The 18233-nt window shown below is 37.6% G+C and overlaps 1 protein-coding gene across 1 annotated transcript in view; it reads right to left on the bottom strand.

Annotated features, from left to right (window-relative positions):
* Positions 1-8664: 8664 nt before the first annotated feature.
* Positions 8665-18233, bottom strand: part of LOC107533119 (lipoxygenase homology domain-containing protein 1-like) — a 104218-nt gene continuing 94649 nt past the window's right edge. The window contains exons 24-27 of the mRNA XM_087825600.1: positions 16196-16350; positions 14848-14926; positions 11254-11434; positions 8665-8764 (exon numbers count right to left, since the gene is read on the bottom strand). Coding sequence (XP_087681726.1) covers positions 8665-8764; positions 11254-11434; positions 14848-14926; positions 16196-16350 — 515 coding nt within the window. The remainder of the gene's footprint in view (positions 8765-11253; positions 11435-14847; positions 14927-16195; positions 16351-18233) is intronic.

Genomic DNA, 18233 nt, shown 5'->3' with positions numbered 1-18233 from the left:
TCTTCTAAGTCAAAATCAATTCTGAACAGCAACACTGAATACACTGTTATATTTAGGAAATGTAGCAAATAGGAAAATAAAAAACTAAAAGTATATCCTGGCTGTGGCTCATTTGGTTCAAGCATCATCCTGTGCACCAGAAAGTGGTGGGTTTTGTCCCTGGTCAGGGCACTTACCCAGGTTGGGGGTCTGATCCCCAGTCAGGGCACATGCGGGAGGCAACCAATTCATGTTTCTCTCTCTTCCTCTCTCTCTCTTCTCTCTCTCTTCCTCCCTCTGAAACTCAATTTTTTTAAAAAAGATAAATTTTTTAAAAAGACTAAAAGCATGACTTAAAAGCCTTTCCATTTTAAATATAAAATGGTATTATATCATAAATATTATATAAGTGGTATTATATCATAAAAATTTGAAAGAAGCCAGAGAAAAGAAACACAAGTTATAAAAATGAAAATATGTAAGAAGCCAGATTTTGTGTAGCTTTTCTAAAAATTCTATGGATTTACCATAAAGTCAAATGGCACTCATTGTCTATCACTGTCCCTATTTGATGGAAACCCTAATAGGGAAAATGATTCTTTACATTAGATGGTAAACAATTAAGTCTTTGATTTTCAAAATATGCATGGCCAGAAAAAGAAAAGATCTCTTCTTTTGATAGAAAATAACATCATCTGCCAAAAGCCTGACGGTGAATGCCAAGAACTAGATGAGTCAAAAATCTGCTGGCAAAAATAAATGCAAAAGTTTCAAAATTAATCACATTTCTGAAAAATACTTGTGATATATCTTTACTGTTTGTGATCCCTAGGAGCATGACCATAATAGCATTGAAGCCAAAGTCGCACCCCACACCTGACATATAAAGCTAGAGCTAAAAGCAGAGAAGCGTGCTTGTCTCAGTATTTCAGCCTGGATTCATAGTGGTACATATTGCTGGCATGGGACAGCACCCTCCCCTGGGTAACCAATGTATACAAACAGACTTCTTGGTTACTGCTTACCTGGCAAGAAATCAACTCACAGGAGACAGCAACTGACCTGAATTCTCTGATGTGAGTGAACAGTTTAAATGGTGTACTTAGATTACAACAGCAGCCTCATTTGCTAATCTCTACCCATATACCACTTTAATATTCCTCTTCCGTGCTCTCAGAACTTTGCATTAATACAATAAAGTCTCAAAGTTCTTCTAACTATGGAGTCAGTCCTTTGTCTAAACACCTCCTTATTACACTAATACGCAATATGCAAACCAGAACTAAAGCAGAGGCGCTCAGAGCTGAAGATACTGAGTTACAGAAGAGAACAGCCCGTATCGCATCCGCAAAACATCCCAGCTAGTGCTTACTTGGCTTTTATATGTGAAGTGATGGAAAGGTAACCTACTAGGAAAATAAGATTCTATTTCCCCTGTATTCCTCACCTTTGGATGCATATTAACAGGCATATTGAAAGAGCAGGTGAAGATTCATTCCTACAACACACTCCTAGAGAGCAGGAATCGAGACACCATGGGGGATACAAAGTATGTTTCTCACTCATGTTGTGTTCCAATATTGTTGGATATTTTTAAATTGTCATTTAATTATATATTGACTTTAATATTCTAATTAATTAGATCATTCAAATATCACTTCTATGCATTTTAGAATTAAATATTTCAAAAAATAACTTGGAAAATCAACTCAATTTCTCAGCCTTTTATTTTTTTAAACATTATTTAATTCACTGTTGGATTTCGATTTTAGATAAATTAGAAGCTTTTTAAATGCTATTAAGTAGGTTCAAAAAGTATTTTTATTCATGTTTTATAATATTCAAACAAAGTGTGTATCTGGAAGCCACACAAAATTAATGTCCTGAAGCAGTGGCATGTGTTGAGGTGACAAATAAGTTACATTTGGACTCTAATCTTGCCAATCTAGGCCACCTATAAACTGAAATAAAAACAAATACATGGAAATAATGTTTTCTTTTATATCTCAAAATTTAAAATGCAGGCAGACTCAAGTACAAGATTCTGGACAGTACAACAAGCAGTTTGAAAATTGCAGCCATTTTCTCTCTGTTTCTCCCTCCCTGACTTGTTACTAAAAATGAACTCAATGAATGTCAGCTGTTCTTTCTTCATTGAACACTGATACTTTCAGATAAGAAAGCCCACTGAGAATTTCCATGTTTGAAAATCTGTCATAGACTAACAGTATAACCCAAAACTCCTAAATTACTTGATCCCTGAAATCTATGCACTCTTGGACTACATTCCCCCACACTTGCTTTGAGAAACAGAAATGCGTTACAATAAACTTAAATAATACTACATAAAACCCTACCAGTAAACCTAGTATTTTTTATTTTTTCAGAGTGGGGGGCTTCTTTAAAAATTTCAATTCTAATAAGGATTAAACACAGATTAAATTGTAGCAATGCCGTTCTATTTTAATGTGTTTTCTCTATTTTATTGCTTTCTTTGAGAATTCAATTCTGCCTTGAAAATTATTGCATGTGTTATTACTTAAGAACAATTTGGAGTTAATCTAAAATAATGAAGGAAGTTAAAATAGTAACTCTTCATTAAATGGCCCTAATATATTTAACATATCACCAAGTGGTATGGTTAGCCTAGGGATAATGATTTGATTCCAAACACTGTACCTTTTTAAAAACTCTTGGGATTCCACATGACCTGCTACAGGCTGATGAATGCACTGCTCCACCTGTAATTAAAGAACAAGCACCTTGGGACTGCTGAAGGAAAGATGGAACACTGCAGGGCCCGACTGATTTAAAATGTGTCTTTCACTCCTCTTTTTGTAAGCTTGTGACTGTTTTTGTGTGCATTTAACTTGTGCCGATATTCTTAACTTCTTAAAAATACATCAACACAGCTCAAATAATCCTATTATATTTGTGGCTTTTAAGAATCTTTTATAGATTTAAAAAACTAAAGTGCAGGGACTCTGAGTTGCCTGTGGGTACAGAGCTGGTTGGGGCAAGCCAGAATTGGAACTCAGGTACCCCGAGGCTTGGTCGGGTATCCGAGCTCCACACGTATAGCAGTAATTAGGAATTTTAAGCACTGCCACTGTCGATGATATACACTGTTTTCAGAAGCTTCCATGCTCTTTTTAAAGTTCCACTGAGCATATCATTGCTTGTCAGCTGTTGGGACATACGTAGTAACTAAGATGACACATGATCACTAAGATGACACATGATCGCTTGTGCAGGAAGACAGACAGTGTATCTTAGAGAACTAGAGCCCCCTTCAATGATTACAGCCTCTAAATATTTAGCATTCAGCCTGCACGAGCTCATCGGACCACACAGGGTGATTTAGAATTGATTTTAAGTCTCAGCAGCTGAGAACAAGCATGCACAAGCTACAGAAGGAAACAAAACTTGGGCAACTGCTTAATCTTATCATGAACAGGATATATGAGAAGGGAAGAAAGGTAACATTTCCCTACAGGGAGCAACAGATCTAAAAAATCAACAAAAAACAAACAGTGGAATATCAATTAATCAATTAATAATCCAGCAGTTTATAGAGAATGAAGAGAAAATGTGTGAAGATTTTAGGATGAGAGCCGCTGAGTCACTATTAATATTCTATAAACAGGCTGATACTTTTACATTTTTTTCCATTCTTGAGGCAAACAGAATGCCAATTTGTCTTAATTCAATTTCTTAGTTGTACTAACTTAGAGGTCAATACAAAAGGACAAATGTATGTAAGTTCCATCTGCAAAAGACAAAGATTTTACATTCACATTGCCATTACTAGTTCACAGGTTTTTATACCTATCAGCCTAATTAAAGTGTATTGGATTAAATAAGATAGTAATAAACACAACTGTCTTTATACTAAACCTTTCTCTCATTCTAGCAATTTTAGTTTTCAGTGTATCCATCACGACCCCTTGACCTTCTCTAGGCAGCGATCTTCATTACCCTCCACTTACCACTCAGTTCGGTGGACAAACTCTGGGTTTAGTCACTGTGTGAGTTCTTAGTCCTCTGAGATCTTCAACTGTAAGAGTTCATTCTCTCATTACAGGCCAAACGCAGCCAGCTGCTTATTTCTTCCCTCTCCACCTGCACCCTCACGCCACCAATCTTCTTAACACGTTTTTTTTTTCAATTAACCATTAACTAGTTCTCCTGGCCTAGCTTCATCCCCTAACCAGCCTTGTACCTCTTGACGACGTTCACCCATTCCCCCAACCCTCATCCCTGTCTCAGTCAACCACCAATCTGTTCTGTTTTTATGAATTCAGTTTCATAGATTGCACATGTAAGTGAGATCATACAGTATTTGTCTTTCTCTGTCTGACTTATTTTACTTAGCGTAATGCCCTCAAGGCCCATCCATATTGTCTCAAGGATACGTGACCAAATTTATTGTATTTAAGTAACAATAAAATATGCTTTAAATAATCACACCATTGTAAAAATAATTTACAAAATTTAAAGTGGAAACTGGAAAAAATACTGTAACTTCACACAAAAAGTTGATGTTACATAAACACATAGAGTATCTGAAAATAGAGGGGTAGAAGTTGTTATGGATAAATGGGCTGAAAGCGATTGTACAGTTTAAAAAGTAAAAATGGTTCCCTATGAAAAAATTCTCAGCCTCACTTATAATAAAAAATATAAATCAAAACTACATGAAGATACTATCATTATAAAATTACATTTGAAAAAATATATTATGTTAACAAAGGTACCCATCTCTTATCTTTCCAAAAAGATTGAGCCAAGACAGAAGACAGGAGCAATGTTTTATATGTCTATATAGCTCAATAGCATCTTTATAAGTATCGAGGTAATAATTAGGAGCTAATATTGTGGATGCTGCTAAGGATAATTTGTCACTCTTCAAGCTGCCACAGCCCTCGGAACTAGAAAAAGGCAATAGATTGAGGAGTGCCAGTGGGAAAAAACACTGTCATTTTCTCTGCCTTAAGGTGATTTTATTTCTCGGGAACAGTACATTCAGTAATCTTCCTGTCTGGGTACAATTTGAAAAAAAAAAGTGGTAATCACTATTGGGGGGGTGGGGAACAGTGGCAAGTCTATTGTGGGGTTTGCAGTCTTTTTCTGGCCTTAATCTGGTACTTTAAGAGAAAGCATTTTAAATGACGTGACAATGTACCTCATTTACGGCGCTACATCCTCTTAGGTTAGTAAAGATCACAAAGTGATTTTTAGTCAATCCAGTTAAAACAAAGGTTTAAAACAAAACAAGTTTTAAATCGCATAGATGCAACACGTGTGAGAGAATGGTGGCTGCCTGGGGGACGTGGTCTGACTGGGGAAGTTAGTAAACGGAATGGGGGGGAGCTAAGGAAAAAGTAAGCCCCCCTAAGTTATTTTGATTCACAGGTGATAGGAAAAATGTCTTTAAGATACTTATTTTTAAACATCTTGCAGCTCTTTTCATAAGCTTTTCAAATTGAATGATATAATGAAAGGGCTCAATTCCAAATATTATGACATTTTATGCAGTCATTATTTAAAATGCCCAAAAGAGCATAATGCTAATGAGAAAAGGCAATTTTGCATAGTCTTCTAGAATAAAAAAGACAATCCCTATTGGGAGGGGAAGTTAAATCTAGAATTAATAAACCTAATGCAGAGGTATAGTACTTGGAAGGATATAAATCCATGAGAGAAAAACAATGTTCTAATTTTCTATGAATTATAAAGTGAACAAAACCCATAAAAGGGAAAATAAAATTTTAGGGTCACCAGAAAACTTCATTTTCCCAGCTTTTGTAAAAGACTAGGTAAAGACGTTAAATATGCTATTATATGAACATAATATTTAAAAACACAAACCCATACATTTTTAGGACCAGAGTCAACAATTAAAGGTATTTAAAAAGATTTTCTGAGTACAGGGCTGTAGTTTTCCCCCTCATAAATATGATATATAGCTTTAGAATTGAGTTAAATACTTCTCCTTCAGGTTGTTTCATTTCTTCTGGTATTAGTGTCAATATGTTGTGTGACCCGTGATCTGCTATATGGAGAAAGAAACAGCAGTGAACATGGTAACCTAGGTAGATTGAGTCCAGGACACTAAGTCCTTTTATATCACATTTTTCAGAGCTGTAAACTTTGCTGAAGAATCTATCTGTGAACTCCAGAAGTAACCTCTTGAGTGCCAAAGAGAGAGTCCTCATGTCCCATTCTTGGTTGCCTTGAGAAGGAGCTCGTTCAGCCCTGGCTGGGTGGCTCAGTTGGTTGGAGCATCCTCCCAGGCACCAGAAGGTTGTGGTTGGATTACTGATCGGGGTGCATGTGGGAGGGTTTCTGGTTCAATTTCAGGTTGGGGTGCATGTGGGAGGCAGCCGATCAATGTTTCTCTCTCACAATGTTTCTCTCTCTCTCCCTTTCTTTCTTGCTCTAAAAAAAATTATATAACCATGTCAATAGATGCAGAGAAATCATTTGACAAAATTCAGTATTCTTTCACAGTACAGACTCTCAGCAAATTAGTATAGAAGGAATGTAACTCAATATAATGAAGACCGTATCTGACAAAACGACAGCTAACATTATACTCAATGGTGAAAACCTAAGGCCAATATTTTAAATGCTAAAGATATATTCAGGGACAATAAACCTGTCAGATGGTTCACATAAAGCAATATGAAGACTAAAGACAGATTTTAAAAGACAGGTGTAATTCTAAAATCTAGAGTTTAAAGATGAAAGAGGGAATTCCACATTCAGAGTAGAGGAACGTGCCCAGAATGAGAAGGGAAGGGCACAACCCCAGAAGGGCTGAGTTCAGTTTGGCTTCAGGATAAAATGTGTAGGAAATTAGTTTGAGATCACTGCAAAGGAAGATAGGGCAAGATTATGGAGTGCCTCGAGTAAGAGATTAAGCCACTGGGCCTAGATCACATGGGAAACAAAGTACCTGCGGGCAGTGGAGTGGTTAAGGGCTCAAGCACTTGGAGCACACAGCCTGGCTTGAATTGCTGGTCTCTGATGCCACAGCAGTTCTTAATGTCTCGGCGCCTTGGTGTCCCTGTCTTTAGTATAGGTGCCAATACATGTCCCTTGGATTATGTACTAAATGAGATAATTCAGGCAAATCTTTTCGAACAGGGCCTGGTGTATAATAACCTAAATGTCAATAACTGACTGAGTCTGCTCTAAGTTATGAAGAACCTGTAACCGTTTTCACGCTCTGTTATTTGAGTTTATGATTAGGAAAAGGTCCTTGCAGCACAAGTCAGAGCCCAGGGTGATGAAGCAGGTGTCAAACCGAGGATCCTGGACCCTTCTAGAGAGGGCTCCTCAACCCAGCACCCTTTGTGATCACAGGTGCAGGCCAGGCCAGGCCTGTTACATCAGAGTCTCTGTTTACCTGAGTGTGGCATCTATTGACATAAGAACATCCAAACCTACAGTAAAATTTTATAAGAATTTATTTATGCCACATTTTGTGGATATTCCCAGAAGCAAGATCTCAACAGAATGAGAACATGCTCCTGAGAATGGCAGTTTTGCAGTTGATTTTATACATTTAGAATCAAAGGAGAAAACATAAGGATGTTACATAAAATCCATTGGTGGTAGATTAACGGGGCAGGAGAAAGCACAGCGGGAAAATCTTCAGGATTGGGTAACAAGCAAAATGGAGAAACACATACTTCTGTTACATTGGTGGGTATAGGACCATTAACATTTCATTTTTACAGCACATAGTGATGGTACGTGGGCAATAAGAGAACAATCGGGAGTTTGGGGGTCATGCTCTGGTGTTCTTGTGCTCTGGGGCCAGAAGTGGTGCCTCCAAGGGGTCTGGAAAAGAAAATCACTCTGACATTTCAAAGGTATGTTATCCTAGATGCATAGAACAATGGACAGGGCTCACTTAAGGTGAAGATTGACCTTTGCTAAGAAAGCTACAGGCCTGGGACTTAGCTACCTGCCATGGCTTCTCAGCTAGGAATTTATGGTCAGACGATCCTGAGCTTGTCAGCTCTATTGCGTAGCCCCTTGTTCGTTCACACCTACTATCAGAGCGTGTGCACCGCGGCACCAGGGTGTATGCCCCAGTTCCCGGCTACACTCTGAGCTCCCCGGGGCAGGACCAGGCCTCACTCGCGTTGCTGGATCTAGCCCGGGAGCACTGGAAGAGCAGTGAGAATGAATTTAATCGAATTGATTGTTTTCGTTTCACCTTTCCCTCTTGATATCACCACCAATACTAAGAGAGACGTAGCATTATCTAAGAATAAGACTGCCACTTTAAAGTGAACACCTGTTGTAGAAAAGTATTTTACAGCAATCAAATGCTACACACCTATTCAGTTACTTTCTACAAAGGCTACCTACACGTTTCAGGACGCTTATTAGATGTCATAGTCTCTAAGAGGGAAGGAGGGAGAGGAGAGGAAGAGGGGGAAGGAGAAGAGAAATGGCATGTGCACTCCACAGTCGGCTGATCTTGGTCAGTTGCTGCCTGGTACTTCTCCCAACTCTTGAAGTTTTTCAAAGCAACAATTGTGTCCAGCACAAAGTGGTCCTTCCCAGGGGTTTGCTCCAGTACAAGGAAAGGGCAAACGCATTATTACAGCCAGATCAATAGATTTTTTGAAGGCACAATACAGCAGCAGCCCCAAGCCGGCCCTTTCACAAGGCCATAGATCCACTCTCTCCTACTACACTGCAGCTACTCTCTGCGGGCAGTTCCCGTTCAGTCTTGCCATCATCTTGGTACTCGTCCAGCCATCTGCCAGGGAAAGAGGGAATATAATTAATATGAGAGAATGCTTAAAGAAGGCACATTACTTGGAACAAAAAATAAAATATGGAAAGGATTTAAAGAGGCCTTCAGGGAGGAGCTCGGAAATTTAAAAATCAGTTAAGACTTCAAGTCACATCAAATGATCTTTAGGAATGCAACTTTGGCCAGCCTTTGTCCTATACTCAAGTTACACTGATCCATCCTAAAATGTCAGTTTTTAGAAACATCCTTGGATAACATTACGAATATTCTAATATATCTTAAAATCAATAAAAATTTCTTATTGGGACTTTCCTTAGTGGGAGTCTCTATTTCTCTCCTCTCATGTGACTGGTAGGTGTGTTTGGTTGCTAAAACAGACTCTAGAACAGCAGTCTTCCAGAGATATGTAACATGAGGCACATATATAAAAATAAAGTAAAAAGAGAAAATATTAAATTTTAATATTTTTATTTTAACAAATTCAAAAAATGATCATTTCAACACGTAATCCCTATAAAAAATTATTGAGATATATTACTGCAGTGGTCTGAATGTTTGTGCCCCCCTCCCCCTGAATTCATATGTTGAAATCCTTTGAAAGGTGCTTAAATCATGACAGTAGATCCTTCATGGGTGGAATTAGTGGCTTTATAAAAACAACTCTGGAGTGATTTCTTGCCCCTTCTGCCAGGTGAGGACACAGTGAGAAGTCAGCAGTCTGCAACACAGAAACGGGCCACCGCCAGAAGACAACCAGCCATTTTGACACCTTACTCTTGGACTGCCAGTCTCCAGAACTGTGGGAAATAAATTTCTATGGTTTATAAGCTACCAGTCTATGGTATTTTATGACAGTAGCCCGAACAAATCACAATGACACCATTCTTTTTTTAGTCTACATTTTTGAAATTTGGTATGTGCCTTACACCTGCAACACATCTCAATTGGAAATAGGTCCAGTTCAAGAGTCCAACAGATACTTGGCTAGTGGCCCCCATGTGGGACAGCACAGTTCTAGAGTTAGAACCACCTTGATCTGAATCCTAACTGCACCAATCATGCTTAGATAAGGAACTTAACCACTGTGTGCCTCAGTTTCTTCACCTGTGAAATGGAAGTATCACAGAGGCCACCTAGAAGCCTGTTATGAGGATCAGATGAGTCCATGCGTGCAGTTACAGCTTCACCGTGGAGCCCTCTCCATGGTAAGAGTGCAATCAGTGCTAGCTTTGGACATTCCTCTAAAAGTCTCCCCAGCCACACAGAAGACAAGTGTGTAAACCTTAGGCAATCCCACAGCATGGCAGGCCCCTCTATGTTAGTTAATTCTTTTATTCCCCAATAAACTCCTAAGCAATTTTCTTTTTCAGAGACCTTTGCTTTTCTAGTAATTAGGAGAGGACTTGATTTCAAATGGCTGATAAGTTATGCTGGGGAAACTAGTAAAGCCTGTGTCTTCTAAATTCTCCACAATCTTGGTAGAATTTTCTGACAAGTCAATTTTATAGCGAGCTCAGTAATTTGTGCAGGTATTTCTTCCTTAGAGGGTAATTCACAAAATGATGATGCTCTAATGGAAATAATAAAATGACAGACACTAAATTAAAATTCCCCAGAGTTCCCAAGGGACTAAGAGACTCTGCTCTCTCGTCCATGATTTGTGCATGTCATTTAATCTCTTTAGGTGTCAGTTTCCTCACCTGCCAAATGAGGCATGAGACAAAGTTTTATCTATGGTTTCTTCTACCTCTGTTGGACTAGCAAGAAAATTTTCCTCTTGTCTTACTTATGTAACCTTGGGCCCTCAGAGGTAATGAGCAAGGGGGACTGTTAATAATGCTATAATTCAGTTAATGATAATAGGATGAATGTAATCAACATATTCTATAGATTAATTCATAATTGGGGAAATTAGTTTTATCATTTCTATTTGTAGTGCACTTTGTTTTAAGATGTATTTGATTTTTAATTCATAACAACCCTATAAAGTAGGTCGGTCTGATTTAATTATTCTCATAAAATTTTGAAAACTGAGGATCAGAGACTTTAAGTGATTCGCCTATAAATGGCCAATAAATTACAGAGCTGCCATTGATTTTGATTCTCCTCATTGATATTATATCTACATCATGTTAGAATAATGCTTTAGAGTTCTCAGGTCATACATGTAACTTAGTTTGATTTTAATTCATATGGACTAAGAAAAGCAGGTATTCCCATTATACTTACATATGAGGAAGCTGAGCCTCAGAGAAGCTGAGAGTAGCGCCTACATTCACAGAGCTGGCAGGGAGCAGAGCCAGTGATTGAGAAACAGAATCAAGAACCTGTTTTCTAAGTCCTAATCCAGCTTTCTTTCCATCTCAGCATACTTATTGCAGAAGAGAAAAATATTAAATATTACAAATAAAGAGAAAATTACTAGTGCTGATAGAGAACAGCTTCCTGAGGAGAGAAGGCCTTCAGCTGTGGTCTGAAAGGGGGGAAAATACAGCCGGAGGGATGGCAGGAGGCAGGCTGGTGACACAGCTGGATGAACTGGACAAAGGGGAGCGGAATGTCGCACAGTGAGGTATGAAGTTACCGCACACCTGTTGCATGGAAACAGCACCTCTTGATTGCCACCTTCCTCTTCAGATTTAACAACAATACTCTCAAGAAACCATCCATTACCTGTGTAAGTTGACAAAGGAGATCACTTTGACTCTTTAGCACAGAATATACTAGTACTGTGATTTTATTCATAGACTCTCCAAATGTTCTTTTTTAAGTGCACTTGTCAGGCAATTTGAACACAGAAATATGCACATCCAAATGATACCAGTAGAGAAATGAAAGCATGAGTGATGACCTAATTACTCAGAGTAGTAGAAGCAGAGGGAAAAACAAGACTGCCTATTAGGGACACAAACTCTACTTAATTCTGAAAACAAGGACTAAAAAGCCAAGAATAAAGAGAGGAGTAAATTCACATGAAAGCATTTCAATACATTATTTATAGGAGATTGATATGTTTAAATAATAATGTAAAGTCACAATCAATCATCATTCTTAATGGTGAAAATTTACCACTTACCACTGATTAATGCACTTGTCCATGTGATTAAATAAAGGGGGGAAAGAAAGAAGAAAAGTAATAAGTATTGGAAAAGAGGAAACAACTGTCATTATAGACAATGTGACTTTCTAAATTAAAAACCTAAAGAAGTTTCAGAAAATAGAATTAAAAGAGGTAAAAAATGTTAGATATGTAATAAACATATAAAAATTAATTACATTTCTGTTGACCAGAAAGGGTCACTTAAGAAGTATAATTCAATGAAAGTTATGGCATTGAATTGTTATAAAAATGGGAGACTGTATTGGTAAATCTAAAAACAGATGTATAATTCATAGAAAATTACTTAAATTAAGGAATGACAGTAAAGAAGACATAACAGAGCTATCCCATATTCGTGAGTACAAGGAAATTATAGAGATATATTTCTCTCAAACTAATCTAAAACCTTATTGTAACTAAATCAAATTCACTACAGGGTTTTCCAAAAAAAATTGATGAGCGGGTGATAAAATGTATGTGGATGAGTGAAGCCCAGGAATACCAGAGCCACTCCTGCTTAGAGTAAGGCAAGAGAGTCATCCTAATGGTTATCAGAATATTATAAACCTAGGCTAATTCCAACTCTGCAGAATTGGTGCTGGCATAGATAACGTGACTGATGGAACAGAAAAAGGAATTCAAAATTGACCGACACATTTACACGAACATGATACAGGCAGTCGCTTTGTGCAGTAGCGCAGAGCCCCACGAAAGGCTGCACGCCGAAACCGTGCCAAGCAAACTTATACCAACGGGGAAAATTACGATTGTTCATTGTGAAACATGTTTGCCAAAACATCCAAAGTTCTCTTGCTGCTAGTCAGAAATTTATAAGAAAATAAAAATATAAAAACTAATATTTAGTATACAGCAATTTAAAACAGAAACATTGCGAACTATAAGGTCTATTTCTTTGTAAATTAAAAAAATAAATAAATAAGCCTATCAAGAGTATTTTGAATGGTGCTTGCCTTTTTCCCTTGCCTTCTTTATAACTTACAGTAAAGAGCAAGTATCTTTTCTATGCCAAATTGTGGCACTCCTTTCTAAGTTTCAATCAGCTTGCAACACTTTATCTTCTCTGCTCCTGATGTTGCACAGTACCTCTGAGTTCCTTTAATGTCGCTTTTACCAACATCACTTCCTCTGGGACACGTTCATCCTTTTTGTCACAACCACTTTTCTCGCTTTTGGTCATAAGTTCCCTTCACTAAGTTCCTCTGCCTCTGATCCAAAGTCTCTCAAACGGTGGCAGTGTCCACATTCCCACAGTCACATTTTCCTTCTGTCATTTCATTTTTGTCTCATTTGAACTTTCAGCATTATCGCTTTTTATTTGTTTGGTTGTGCTTTCATCTTTGAAGTAAACAGTTTTGTAAACTGTCACGTGGGTTCATCGCGGGGAGACAGGGAGTCAGGACAATGACATGCTTTGCGCCTGTGCATGAACTCGTAACACAGACTTCGAAAGAAGAGAAGTGATTGGTTGCTGATCGGAATGTGCATCAATTATTTATGTAGTGACTTGTGGACTGAGGAACTAGCAGTGAAGTTTGTATTTTATGCAATAACCAGTGGTACCTGACATTTGAACCATGTTGCCGGGGGACTTGTGTTATTTAACTAAATAATTGTAACTGAAATTTGTGCATAGAGAAACCATGCAAAGCAAGGACTGCCTGGATCTAATAAAGATGACTTTGTAGAGCACAGGAAAGATGGAGTCGGTGATAAATAGTGATGGTCTCACTGCTTACTCACATAGAAAAAAGTAAAAGTGGATTCCATCTTCATGTCATACACAAATATCAACTACAGATGCAGTAAGTGTCTAAAGCTTAAAGATAAGACTTAGCGTGTATATATATGTGCACATATGTATGAACATGTTTAGACATACACACACAAATATATGAGCATTTATTTATAGAACACCCTGGGAGTAGAGTAGACTTACTTGCCATACAAAACATGCTGATCATTAGAAAAAATGCCACACTGTTAAATTCAACTACATTAAAGTTAAGAATTTAAGTTCATTAAAATATATCACAAACTGGACAAAATGTGGTGGTGGTAGCTGCTAGCTGTTCTCCCCTTCAATCAAGGTGACGCCAGAGCCCGCATTTCCCAGGAGTCTTTGCAGCTACGCGTAACTACATGACTAGTTTCTCAGCTACGAAACATGAGGAGTAGTGTGCGCAGTTTCCACCTCACCTGCTTTAAAACGACCTTTGCCTTCACCCTAAGTATTATAGACAGGAACATGTATTTGCACAGAAGAGGAAAATCAATAGGCAGTTAAAAAACTGAAAGAATACTGACTCTTCTTAGAAATTAGGAAAATGCAAATTAAGACCACATTGGGACACTATTTTATCCCATTTAGAGAAAGCAAAAGTTAAGTGTTCCAGGTGCGTGTGAGAATATTGCACAACAGAAATTCTTATACACTATAGGTAAAACAGTACAATCACTTTTAAAAAAAAGTACTTTATCTTATAAAGCTGAATATAATCACATTCATTGATCCAGGAATTTAATTCTATGCATTTACCCCGATGCAGGGTTTCTAAGCCTCAGTATTATTGACATTTAGCTTAACAATTCTTTGCAGTGGAGACTGTCTTGTGCATTGTAGAATGTTTAGCAGCAACCCAGGCCCCTACCCACTAGATACTGGTCACGCCCCCAATCCCAGTCTGGGGATTTTACACACACACACACACACACACACACACACACACACACACACACTAAAGCTTTAGTCTTCCAAGGATATTTTCTTCATAATAACTAGCAGTGAGCTTTTTAGGTTATATAATAAATCTAACCTGACAACACTTCATTTAACTTTAATTTCTTAAAAGAAAATTATTTTCTCATTTGAATGTTGCACAACCTGTACACTTTTGTTTCACCTGCCTTTTATGCTATTTTTCATAAATGCTCAAAAGAAACTTCTTATCAAGAAAGCATATCTTACCCGGGCCTGTGCCATCATGACTAATCAGAACTTTCTTCAATTTTCCAAGGGACACCGCCTCAATGGAAAAAATATCAACCTGTACAATAAAAAGAAACTGAGTGACTGTTAGGACATTCTCTTTATCAAGAAAAGAAAGCAATGCTATGAGTACATTATTAGTAACCATAGTACTATTCTACTATATTGCTATATATTACTACTATATAATTATTACTACTATTACAAAAATCACCTTTTACTACATTATGCACAAAGTCTTCCACTTTGCCTTATGAAAAATGTACAAATATGTAACATAATTCTTGCCCTCCTCCCTCATACAGTCTAGTAAAAAATATTTTTAAAATTTATGCCCAGCCAGCATAGCTCAGTGATTGAGCATCGACTCATGATCCAGGAGATCGCAGTTGGATTCCCGGTCAGGGCACATGCCCAGGTAACGGGCTCGATCCAGGAGGCAGCCAATCAATCACTCATCATTGATGTTTCTCTCTCCCCCTCTCCCTTCCTTTCTCTGAAATCAATAAAGACATATTTTAAATATATATATACACAGATATATTTTTTAAATTTAATCATAACATTTTGTCTACTACTACTAATTTGCCATTCATTTTCTTATTTTACAGTCGAAGAAACTGTACACAGAATTAAATTACTTGTCCAAGTTCAGCACCTAGTGAATGACCAAGCCAGCACTGAGACCCGCAGTTTGGGGGAACTCACATGAAGGTCCCACTTTTCAAATGGGAGTTTACGAAGCCCTATCTTTACCTCTGGGCCCAGACTGAATCCCAGCCTGCCGAAGCCACCTAAGTTTCCACATAGCATCTCCGGCTTGTCACTGTCACTTACTGATTGGCTTCTCGACCTAAGCTTCCACTTACAAATGGCAGAAAGCTATGCTGAGTATCAGGTTCTCCTTCGTACTTTCTTTCTCTCCAGAATCTTGGACCCTCAAGCCCTAACTACCTTGGCAGCTCTCCAACACCTTTAAAACAAATTTAAAAGATATTTATTAAACATTTATAGTTCTCAACAGGATTTTGTTACAAGTAGAATGCCCTAGCTGGAAGTAGAATCTTGATCGCTTTTGTTTTTGTTTTGTTTTGTTTATTTTTAATAGAAGAAACCGGGACTTACTATGAGTTCACTGTTCTGCTTAAGCCCCACCTCAACTCAACTCCAGAACAATGGGTTACACACCAAGAAGTGACCACACCTCTCGGGACTTCCTATTTGGTACCAAATGACCATCTCGGGAATTTTCTGAGTTCGTGTCTTTTTAGTTAAAGAAATTAGAGGAAGGATGGTGGGTAACGGTTTATAAGGATCTTTCTATTACCTGTCCACGTTGAAACTTGACTTTGTTATTTTTGGAGTGATGAAGGCTTCGATTCCCCGAATCTCCTCTGGAGCCGATGAGGTTGATAAATACATTAGACTCTGTCTCGGCACCTGGCTTCCTGCCAGTGTGTATGTAGATCTCATAAACCACCACTGAAACGTCAGAAATCTGATATTATTTTTCTCAGTTTTATTTTCTCTTTGAATTTATTAGCTACCCTGGAGAGGAGTCCGACTGTTCTTTAATCTAGTTGACATGACCTTCTGTGGTACTCGTGCCCACTCCTGTTCTTACTTACGTGTTCCCCTATCGAAACATACCCTCGGAGACTTTATGTTTACCTCATTCATACAGACTCCCAGCTGTTCCCAGACCTACAGTTTCAAAATAATTATTGTTAGCAATTATGCACTTCCATTTGCTACTACATTTTCACAGTTATTATAAGAAGTTGTACTTCAGAGAGGTTAACCAAAGAACTTACATGCATAAGACTTGGACACAATAGTGTGGTAAAGACCTTGGGGGGGGGGGCATTGGGATAAAAAGGAAATATCTGTAATACTTTCAACAATAAAGATAAATTTTAAAAGGCTCTTCTCTCTCTTAATTAGATGAAAGTGGCAATTTTTCTCGCCTGAAGTCTGGCTGTTCTAATCACAGCTGGTCACTCATGCTGCTCCTGCATGGAGATTACTATTCTAATAATGAAGATATTTAATAGCCCTAATAGCCCTCTTGAGAGAGAAGAAATACGAAGGTCCTAGAGAGTTGCAAACTTAGATATAATTTTTAAGAAAGAGCTCAGTGAGGTACCAGCAAATTTTAATCCACTATATTTGACCTTAGAATTAGGGCAATTTCTGAGACACTGGTGAAAGTCACTAATTAGAAAAGACATTATTCTTGCTGACACTACTACTATGAATAATACCTTGGACACAATGAGTACTTGTTATTTCAAGTTCTAGAATCTGTTATAAATCATACTCAGTGCAATTGAACAGTTGCATTGATAGAAATCGACGTTAACATTTTCCAAAGAACTCAGACATAAAAATCCAACAAGTAAGAAAGCAAGGTAAGTGAGAAACATTGCCTGTTTCCATCACGCTGACCTTTAAAAAGACAAATGTGGCATATTAGGAAATGGTGTAAGCAGAGAAGATAAATCAGTTTCTTTGTGGTCTTACATATTCTAAAAAACCCCAAAGTGAAACCCAGCTGAGCTTATGCAAAAAATTAGAACACTTCTCACGAATTTAGGACAATGAAAGAAATCTTTTAAACTACGTATAAAGAAGATCTAGTCTCACAATCTATGCAACTGCCAAAGAATTCTTCATGAAAACAAGTATGTGGACAAGCATGATTGGAAGTCTTTATAGGGAAACCATGCTTTTGTTTATTGAGAATTTTTTCATTTCACATGGTAAGTGAACTTGTTTACAACTTTAAAAATAAGGATATTTAAAATATAAAACATATAAAGTTAAAAAATAAACTAATAGTTCATGGTTTAAAAAGTACACATTAAAAATTATTTAGAAGAGAGACCATATATTTATAGCACAAAATGCAGCGCTCAGCCCTCCCTCAGCCACTATACCTGTCCCGTGATCCAATCACGCCCTCCCTGCTCCCTGCACACACCTCAGATGCTTCTCCTGTTCCCAGGAGCTGCTTGCTATAAATAAGTTTAACACACATAAGCCAAAAAAATTTATTTGCCATCTAAAATACAAAGAAGTAAATGTACCAGACATTTAGAACAAAAAAAAGGTTGTCAATTTTGTTCTCAAACCACATCTAAAAGAGTCACATAGTTTGAATTGGAAGTTAAAAATAATACATGATGCCACCCAGAGAAACAGACATTTTGCTGGAGTCTTTAACATTGATTCCACTTTAATTGTATTAGGTAACATGATTCAAGCATTAGCTATAGTTCTGCAACAAAAGCATGTATATTCTTTTTTCAAAAAAAGCTAAACCCATAACAATATATTCTAACTCCAAACTTTTTCATGATTCT

The sequence above is a fragment of the Miniopterus natalensis genome, chromosome 16, assembly GCF_054644295.1.
Source record: "Miniopterus natalensis isolate mMinNat1 chromosome 16, mMinNat1.hap1, whole genome shotgun sequence".
NCBI classification, from domain to species: Eukaryota; Metazoa; Chordata; class Mammalia; order Chiroptera; family Miniopteridae; genus Miniopterus; species Miniopterus natalensis.
Note: the sequence above shows the minus strand (reverse complement) of the source record. Positions and strands in the feature narration are given on the sequence as shown.